Raw genomic sequence first — 10,666 nt, 5'->3', positions numbered from 1 at the left:
ACACACCACTTTGGCAATCTGTGCACTTGTAATTTTCAAGTCTGCACATGGCAGTCAGTTGATATGTGGTTGGGTTTTTGCTGGAACACCAAATACCGAAGTAACCACATTAAAACAATCATACACTGTCCTTTGGGGTAGAGGGCTTTCCCCTGTCTGCCAAGGTGCCACTGAAGGCCAGGGCCCTAATAGTGACCTGCAATAAACACCATCGAGCAGGCCTCACTCTTGGGATTTCAGGACATGATGGTCTGTGAACAAGCTGTCTATAACTTTGAGATGCAGCTGGATGTGGTGGTGGTGAAAAAAGCCTCTTGACATAAGGCGCCTGTTTAACTTGGAGCAGCTCTCTTGTGCAGAAATGTCACAATATGGGAGATCAATTGCAGCCATCTGAAAACCCAAATTGTACTACTTGACTGGTGCTTACGTAGGTTTCCATGCTCTGGAAGCCCCCACATATGGCACAGGGGACAAGCATATATATATTTTCCTTTTCAGTCTCCATGTATGAAAAAAAGAGAAATATTCCAGTAGAAACACTTCACAGGCATTATATTTTGATTTCTGACAGAAGCAATCAGAGTTGGCAATCTCTAAAATGAACAGCTATGGACTAAAAATTGAGGTAAGGTTGAGGTGCTCTCTGTGGTTTTGAAATAGTTCCTGTTCCATCTAGATTTCTTTTTCGTTGGTGTTGTACAGTGAGTTGCGGAAAATGAAGACAGATGCAATTAGCAACAATGTTTGGACTCAGCCTTCTGGAGCCGGCAGCACTGTGTTTACTTTGAAATCTGATTAGGTCCCCTGTCTGACCAAGTTGCTTTCACCTCACCGCGAATAACTCTGTACAGATGACTTCAGCACGCTTTGCCTCTGATGGACTCCCTCTATTGCACCTTTGACCTCACCCATATCCTGAATGAGAGGCCCTGAGCGGGAAATTATGGCACATCACAATTAGGCTTCCTCACTCTCTTGCTCTTCTCTCTCTTGGCTTCAGTGCCAAGAACAATATTCAGCTCCATGTCAGAGCAGCACCACGCTGGTAATTGACGTTACTCACACAGTTCGAAGCTTAGGATGTATTGCTCCCCTGACACCTTGTGTAGTAGCGTGATTGCTTATTGTGGATTGGAGTATTACCACATGTAGTATATTATGTGTTGCTGGGTTGGTTTTAATAGCCAATCGTCCTTTCTCATTACATCGAACAAGGACTTGACATCACCATGCATGACCGTTACCTCCAAAAGAGTGTGATTTGGTCATTTAGAATTAGAAAAACTCATCTTTACAACCTTTTGACATCGCCATAAATTAATTTCCACATGAACAGATCACCGCGCTCCTCCTGGAATTCATAATAATAAAAAAGTCATACTGAAGGATTTGACATTTGAGCCTAATCTTACATAACCCTCATGCATTCTTATTAAAGTGAAATTTTTTATGTTTAAGAGAGGATTTGGCAGTGATGTGACAATTTTGACACCTCCAAGCCAAATATTAAAAAATGTTTCTGCGCCGTATCCAAGAATCACATCATCTTCCTCCCAAGTTGCAGCAGCTGATGAAGTTCATTCATTTCAACGGCATTTTTTTGTATCATTCCAACTCAAAATATATAAAGCATTTCTACAACTTCTCAGGGGGTCGAACCTGAGGTTTGACGTTCATAGGAGTCATGGCTATTGTTCACTGGTCTCACTTTCTCTCCATTATTTCGAGTGGTTTTATTCAGAGCCCTCCACTTAGTTACATAAATACACACAATAGCAATTATTAGAGAAATTTGGAATCCACAGGAAGAAGATTATTCAAATCTCATCCCCCGTACCAGTGAAAGCCTGTAACTAAACAGCATAAGCTGGTGTTATCAGATTTCACTTTTCTTTTCTGGTAAGAATGCTCATGACCGCAAATTTGGAGATAGCGCCGTGTTCTCTCTAATGTCATGTTTTTAAAGAAAATTGCAGAGGAAAAGTGAAGTTATGCATAACGAGAGGAGCGAGCATGGGAGCAGAGCTTGTTGAAGAAGGATTAGAGAGGTCAAATATTGATCGACTCGCCTGTCTGCGTTCTGTGATATTGCTGATGTGTGTGAATACAAGTCATTCCTTGTTTGTGCAGTGGACATGTGTTGCGCAGATGTTCTGCCATGCTTGGTGCCATTGGGTGCTCGCTGGAAGTTTGTATTGTTTTCTGGCCCATAGGCCTGGTCGATAACCTTCATCCCATTGCCATCGAGTGTGACAGTGCTGAAGTCAGCACTGGGCGCTGCAACAGGAGTGTGGGCCGCTGATTTATAACCTGACACGCACCAGGAGCGAGGTGATGCATATCTAAAAAGTTTACAGAAGAATCATTGAAATTCATATAAGATGCTGGAATTCAGATTCAGAGCAGGGATGCTTGGCTTTGCAACATCCAGCGCCGAGTCATTTGTCTTCAGATCTTATTGATTTATATTTTGACAGATATTAGAATGAGGCCAGTGGTGGGTGTCTTTGGCAGTGTCATCTCCTCTCCCTCTCTTGGATTCATTTGTTGACCAAGAAGGCTTTCAGGGAACTGGAGAGCTGAGGTTTTTCATGGAATATTTGGCCCATCACTCTAGCGCCCTTTAAGTTTATCCCATTAAGGCTGAGGAGTATTTTACAAGAACACGCACACATGATTTACAGAGACAGAAATAGTGGATGAGTGTTTATATTTACTTCACTTTTATGGGCTTTGTTTAAAATTTTGATAAGCCTTTAGCCCAAACCTTTTCATTCACTAGCCTGGCTGGGTACTAAGGGAGTTGCTGGGAACAAATCATTAGTTACATTCACCTTTTTGGTTGGGTTGACTGAAAAGCACCTTGGCAGGAGCAGATTACACAGTTGCAGAAACATTGCCAGGACATAGTTATTTTAGAGAGCAGACCACCATGAACTGTATCCTCAAAGAGGGCGGATCTGACAAACAGCAATCTAAGTGAGAGAAGATTAGACTCACATTTGTAAAGCCTTAAAAGAATAGTTTGACAGTTTGTGATATATGGTTGTTCCCCTCTGAGTAATAGTTATATGAGAAGATTAATTCCACTCTCACAACTACCAGCACCTCTAAAGCTAATTACTAATTAACATGTCATATGTTTGTTTAATCATTACAAAAATGGTTTATGTGCAAGACTATTTCTTGGCTGGGAGCAGTTTCTTCCTGGAGTCGCCCTTGGTTGCCTGGTGACCTTGTGGTGACAACAAGACTTCAGGGAGTCGCTGCTCACTTGTGGTTTTAATACTTTGGTTATTGCGTGGAAGCATAAAAACAAGGCTAGCTGCTTGCCCTTGTTTCAAGGTGTTTATGCTAAGCTAAGCTAACCAAACCATCTCCTGGCTCCAGCTTCATATTACGAGGATAAGTATGAGAGTGGTATCGATCTCTCAGAAGGAAAGAGAATAAGCATACTTCCCAAAATAATGAACTATTCCATGAAGCAGTTGGAGATTTCAATTTGATTTGCTATAATCAGTTTTCTAGAGCCTGTGTCCGTTTTTAATACGGTTTCAAATCACCAGTACTATCTTTAAATTTCTACAGGTTAAATTGATTTCATTTCCCCCCTCCTGATGCTCCCTCTTGCAGTTTATTTATCATACGATTAATATAGTTGATACTCAAGACATTATTAGAAAAAATCCAACAGGAAATTGCCTTGATCCATCCTCCTGAATCATCCCATGCCCATTTTTCCATCTCTCTGAAATGCATGGGTTTGGCTTTGCTTTTCTCTAAGGGGATGGATGAGCAAGCTGGAACTGGACCCTTTATAAAACATGAGTTGAGCTTAGTTCAGGCCCCCATGTTGTTCAAACTGTCTGGCCAGATCTAGTCAGTACAAATTTCTCTTTGTACTCAATTTGAGACTTATATTAGCAAATAAAAACAAGGTGTAGTGTTGAACAGTAAGATAACAGTACTCAAAATCGTTCAAATATCAACACTGAACTAAACATACTACATACAGTACTCTTAAAGGGCAAAGTTTATGCGTTCCTCTGTGAATACTGAAAAAGTCTGAAGTCTGCAAGTTGTTTGGGGTGAACTGATTGATCATGTTTATGTGAGTACAGTATGCTATCAGCAAAAAAAATAATGTTACTGTGGTGTTGGAAAAGAAAGTTGACCCAAAATCTGAAGAAAGGGAGGTTTTCTGCTCATGTTTTTCCAGAATACTACCTCTCAAGCACCTATTTTTTTATGAAGATTGGCTGGTTGAAACAGGAGAAACCAATGCAATTTGGCCTTCATATCAGTGTTTAAAATGCTTGATTTCTTGTCATTGTGGATTTAGCTTGTGGTATTTAACTTATCTCAGAATGCTTATTGGCTCTGCCTGTACCAGTGAAAATTTTTCCTGCTGCTTCCTAATTCAATATTGTGTAATAGCAAGTATTATTGCCTGCACATAAAATGGCAAGCACACAACTCACATTACACTGAAAATGGATAAAGGAGCACATGTTTGTGTTACATGGAGGAACAATTACTGGGTTATGATCATTTTGTATGGGAGGTTTAACATAAAATATCACTATTATGCAATGACCAAAAGCGCAAAACCAATAAGAATTTTATACACAAAACATAACATAATCAACTGTTCAAGTACTTCAAGAAAATGTGAAGCTCAAATGAAACAGTGGAGCACAAAAAAATGAGCTAATGTCAAAAATGAAAAAAGGGGCAAATGCATTAGCCGCTCACATTAATGAAAACTGTGGTAAAGACAACAGAAAGTATTTCATTGTGACCTTATGAAGCCAACTCAGCAGCAGCCAAACTGGCTGGAGCTTTTCAATCTTTAAATTAAATCTATGAATGATCTAATAGAGACAAATTCCCAAATCATACTTGCCAAGCACACCAAATTATTGTATGGGTGACTCTCTTTTACTGTAACACCTTTCCTGAAATGAAGCAGACGCCACAAAGGAGGCTTCAGCAGAGTAGAAGCTGTGTTTTCTCTTTTTTTCATTTTAAAGCGAGCTGCCACTGAGCCAGAGCTGACTGTGTCAGAAGCACCCAGTAAAACAGCAACTGGCCATGGTGAGTGCTGTCCGTTTATGACTCATTTCTACCTGCTGTCAGGCGGCAGGGAGAAGTGAGAGTGGAAGAGAGAGAGCCCAGTGGTAACAAGGGAAGAATTGTTTGAGGATACAAGACAGTGTCGTGTGGTTGTCAAGAAAACAAGGTACCAGTGAAAACTATTAGAGATGGGCCATTTAGTGGCTGATATTGGCTGTTGGCGGCCGGGTATGGTCGACACATGGGCACCTTTATGAGACAGCTGCTGAAGTGAAGGGGGAGAGAAGAGGATGGGTCAGATGCACAGTGAAGGCATTCTAACCTTGTGGAAAGTCAAATGATTGGAAATTATCTGATTGTTTTCATTAACATTCAGCAGACTGGTGAGTGGGGGTTCATCATGACTATATTTACCCTTAAAAGGTTTTAGTCTCATAAAGAAGTCATGCAGTCACACACAGGCTTTCGGGAGAAATATTGGTGGTGTCTGGAGGAAAGCCTATGTTTTCAAATTCAACAGAACGTTCACTTGGATCCCTCTTTATAAATGAAATGTTTCACTGTATCAACACCACAAGGAAATTATGGGAATTTTGAAAGGTTTACAAGTCATAGTCATTCATCCTTCTGAGAAACCAGCAATTTCCATACATGAACAAGCAGGTTGTCAGTGAAAGGATAAAACGTTTTTGAAACTTCCTTTCTCCATAACAGGGAGCTGCATATTAACTGTCATTTTATTGAATGAAAAGTTACTACTTTTTTCATTTAAATTTTATAGACCTGACAAGATCACATCATTCACAAATTCTACAAATCTGTACACTCCTGAACTAACAGTATACAAATTTAAAATTTTGCTTGTCTTTAAGTAATGATTAAAGTCACCAAGCCATAAAATGATTAAATCTTGCACACAGCAAACGCACAACTGGAACCAGAAAGTGATTTGAAACAATGAAATCTGCAAATAGAAAACGTAAAGATCCCATCCAGACATGTTTAAGACATGTAAAAATACGTTTCTGTTAATAGTGATCTATGTCTGATATGGGGTTTCCCTCGAAAAGTTCTATTAAATAGTTAAAAACTCTTGAAATTACATCTATTTCTTCATCTTCCAGAAGAATCCAGAATCTATAAATATGCCAATATTATTCATTTCAAAAGTTTAACTACTGGTTGAAAGATGTTGCCTACTTTACTGAAAAGTCCATTTTCAATGTATGTGCACAAGAGGCTTTAAGTTTTCACATCACACTGGTGTGAGTTGCATATTGGACCTTGATTAGATTTCAAACTAGTTGTGATATCACAAAATCCCGCTTGCACGTATACGTCTTAAGCTGAGATTTAAGGTGAGCACAGAGAAAGGCTCCTACTTCAGCAGATGACTTGTAGTGTCAAACTCTGCTCATGGGCTACATCATTCTGCACAGTGAAGTTCAAACATCCAAGTGACAAGTAGCAGAACTTAACAGTATATGAATAGGCTTATCTGTATAATAATTTAAAAGGATATTTTTTATTTTATTTTATAAATTCTATTTATGATTTGTTTTCATTTTTTACAACACAAAAAATTAAAACAAACAAGTAGACATAACAAAGTAAATAAAAAAAAATAAAAATATAAAAATAATGAAAAATAAATGATAAATAAAAAAATAAAATAAACAAACTAGAAACTCAAGAAATAGAGTCAAGGGAACCAAGACAAAATGAGGTTGAGGTAGGCCCAAGACGAAGGCTAAAAAACTAAATTTCTGGCGGATCAAATCACAATACAATACAATACAGTACAGCGGGGTCCCCAGATCTTAAGAAACTTGGGATAGGTATTGGATAGAGTATACCGAATTAAGTATAAACAAGAAACCATGTAATTTAGCCATTTTTTTAGAGCAAGGAGGGGAAACACATTTTCACTCTCTTAGGATAACCCTTCTTGCTATGACAATACCAAACATGAGGGCTTGTTGTAATGCTGGGGGAAGAGTCAGAGTAGTTGGAGCAACCCAATTTACGGGGATAATTTTAAAAAATGTAGTGTGCATACAGTGGAGTAAGAGCTTAAGCAACAGCTCAGACCCCAGTACAGTACAGCAAAGTAAAACTGGCTTCTGTAATTTGATAATTTCTCATTGGGATTAATAAATTACAGTTTTACTCTGTGTCTTATCGAGGATGCTGAGGGTTTCGCTGATTGGTCGGTTACATACATGACGCAGCTGCATCGACTTCCCTTTCCCTGGAGCAAACATGGCGGAGTACGACCTCACCACCAAAATTGCCCACTTTTTAGACCGTCATCTCGTTTTTCCTCTGCTGGAGTTCCTGTCTGTCAAAGAGGTACGGAATATATTAACAGATGAACACTTCGGTACACATTTTAGGTATTTTTAGTTGGCTATATACGGCCTTTGAACAGTTTTCAAAGCCATACACGCGGGCTTCACATTTTCTATAGCTGTAAAGAAACCACATTCAACCGGAGTTTAGGCGGAAGTTTAGGTTTCGGGATTCAAAATAAAAGCTGAAAATTATTCATCTTTGGGAAAAAAGTCAGTAAGAACAAAAAACAGGCAAAGAATAAGTGGTTAGATCGGTGGATGTAATGAAAACACTATCAGACTGTTGGAAAATATGACGATAGTACACGATTTCCATAGATTTTTTACATTTTAAAGTAAAGTACCGGAAGTCCTGCGATCAGCTGTGATGAGCTTTACACTGGTTCAGCTAGTAGCCTCGCGCTGTTTCAGCACATGGCTGTAGGAGCGCGTGTTTCCAAACTCGGGATTAGGAGGTTGTACAGAATTGGCGGGCGGTGCTCCCATACACGTTACCATTGTCTAGGTTAGCGATGTTTCCGCCCAATGGGGATATGCTGAGCAATAAAACACTCATAACTGAGCTTCGGCAGGCTATGCTAACACCGTGAACCTGAAAAAAGTGGCACATTTTTGTTGTGTAAAAGTTTGGAATGGACATTTAGGCAACAGTTAGGAAGTATCCCTTAAAAACTGGAGAATGTTGATTCCACAACACTAAACACAACTAGTTAGGCCTGCCGACACAGCGAATACCGTCAAAATAGCGGTGGCTAACTTTTTACCCGGCAAGCTAACGCTAATTTATCAGTCACTTTTCCGGCTGCCCGTGTGTAAAGTTGATCGATCCCTGCCAGCAGTGATAGACATTTTTGGCGTAAATTAAGCTGAATGTTGTTGTAGCAACACCCCTGAAGAATAGCCAGCATGTCATTTGTTTGGTTCAAGACAAATATTGTGATTTTGAAAGACACACATTACCATTCACATTACCATGAGGGGCTTGGGCGTTATGGCACTGCAAGAAGTTATGAGTGGGGGAAAAAGACAGTTTCAAATATTTTCTTGGTTGTAGGCTAATTATTACCTAATTAGAAACAAACACAATGTATCAGTCTTTCTCCTGGTCAGATAACTATATTGTACAAAAACATGCCCCTCACCTTTGTTTTCCCATTATTGGCTGTGTTTCTTAGATCTACAATGAGCATGAGCTGCTTCATGGAAAGCTGGACCTCCTCAGTGACACAAACATGGTGGACTTCGCCATGGATGTGTACAAAAGCCTCTTTTCTGAAAAAGAAATCCCACAAAGTAAGTGTTGCATGAACCAGTTTACGTGTTACACCCCAAAGACACACTCCTCCTTATTTCTATTTTTTTTTTTTTTTTTAAGCGCACTCACACAAAACCAAGAAAGATATTAATATTGCTTGATAGACATCATAAAAGGCTACTGTGCTTAACCACGCACTCAGAATTGATTAAGCAGTAAACTGTGTTTTACAGCGATTTCAGTGCTGGACCACAGACATTTTACATGTTGGTTTATGGAGTTACTGTAGATAATGACACTCTTTATCATCCTTGTGTCAGCTCTGAGGGAGAAGAGGACAGAGGTTGTGGCCCAGCTAAAGCAGCTGCAGTCAGAGACGGAGCCCATTGTGAAAATGTTTGAGGACCCGGAGACAACAAGGCAGATGCAGTCCACCAGGTAAAGCCTGTAATTTTTTAATCAAGAGTAGTCTCTTTCGTCTTAATTTATTATCCCAAAATTGATTTTATGTTTGGCATGATTAGCCTTACTGAGGTTGTGAAATGTATTACTGGTCTTGCAGCCATGATTCTAGGATCAGTAAAACCTGTCATTTGAAACAGTAGACGGCATAGCAGCATTGCAATGGGATTTTGTAACTGAATAGTAGTTGATGGAACTGCACTTTGAATGAAAAATGTATTTAGTCTTAGGGCTTTCACTGAGCAAAGTCAGCAAAGACAGAAGTAAAAAGACAGACACACAATGTTGTGGTTAACTCTATTAAGACTGTTTCGTCGTCTACAGTGATTAAAATAGTCTGGTCATATTCAGACTTTATCCTCTCCTTTGTTTCTTGGCAAGTGTCTGTACAGTTAATCAAAAGCATTTTCCATTTTCATTCCTTTTTTTCAGTTTGTACTGTTTTATTGTTTGAGTTGGGTTGTAGACATCTGTTTATTTAAGCCACAGATTTGTAGGAACTGTTATGTGAGATTTGAAGCCTGATAATAGCAACATTGACTTACAGTAGCACATGTCTATGTTATTGTTAGTTTGCTGTCAGAATGGAGTAAGATGGAAATCTTCCTTTTGGATGAGGAGTCTTATGTCTGTCTTAGTTATACATTATTTTTACAACTCTTATGGCTTAATTTATGCTCGGTGCAGTTGCTTGTTTTTAAAATTATGTCTGGATTAGAGGATCATCCAATCGTGGAAATGAGAAATGGGTTGATATTTGAACCCCAGTACCCTGTCCTTTTGGGTTAATACAAACAGATCTGAGAAGTATTTTACAAGGTAATGGAAACTATTGGTCTGAGGACTTTTATTCAACAGTTAGCAAATAGGCCTATATGCCTTACCAGGCTTTATTTGGACAACTACTGAAGCCAGAAACCAAGACCAGCTATCATAGTAAATCATGATATTACTATATCAATGAACAATCTGTTATTATTGGAGAAAATTTGTTGGTTATGATCATCATTAGGATGATCTATGATTTATGCTCTTGTTTTTTTTTTGTCTCATTTGACTTTTTGAGTCAATACGCTGCTGATGGCTCTTTAACATTTTCAGTGCAGAAGGTGGCAGTAATGCTGTGCAGACTTTTTCCATGAACAGTTGCCCCTTGATGGACACCTCAGCAGATGACTTTCATGTACATAAATCTCAAGTGCAATGTGAATATCTTTCCAGCATACATACAGCATAGTATTACTATTGAGACATTGTGGACATAATGTTCTGTCGCCCATTTTTTGCCAGTGAAGAGGGCTATATCTGCAGTGTAGTTTGACATATGGTTCAAAATGCATGTAAAAGTGGCAGTTTCTAATGACATATGTAGTATGGGCAATGGCTCTGATAAATTATTAGGATCAGTGTTCCCATAATGCACAGCAGGCTGACATTCCACACTACAGGGAAGTCACCCTAGAGTCTGCCCTTCATTAGCCTCCAAGCAGGAGACAGCCTGTCCTGATGCAGTGGA

The 10,666-nt window shown here is 39.2% G+C and overlaps 1 protein-coding gene across 1 annotated transcript in view; it reads left to right on the top strand.

Annotated features, from left to right (window-relative positions):
- Positions 1 to 7,282: 7,282 nt before the first annotated feature.
- The window catches only part of eif3ea (eukaryotic translation initiation factor 3, subunit E, a), a 31,082-nt gene continuing 27,698 nt past the window's right edge, over positions 7,283 to 10,666 (top strand). Inside the window, exons 1-3 of the mRNA XM_067602296.1 lie at positions 7,283 to 7,431; positions 8,609 to 8,726; positions 9,009 to 9,126. Of these exons, the coding sequence (XP_067458397.1) occupies positions 7,342 to 7,431; positions 8,609 to 8,726; positions 9,009 to 9,126 (326 nt within the window). The 5' untranslated portion in view covers positions 7,283 to 7,341. The remainder of the gene's footprint in view (positions 7,432 to 8,608; positions 8,727 to 9,008; positions 9,127 to 10,666) is intronic.

The sequence above is a fragment of the Thunnus thynnus genome, chromosome 10 (assembly GCF_963924715.1).
Source record: "Thunnus thynnus chromosome 10, fThuThy2.1, whole genome shotgun sequence".
NCBI lineage: Eukaryota > Metazoa > Chordata > Actinopteri > Scombriformes > Scombridae > Thunnus > Thunnus thynnus.
This window is presented reverse-complemented; position numbering and strand designations above follow the sequence as displayed.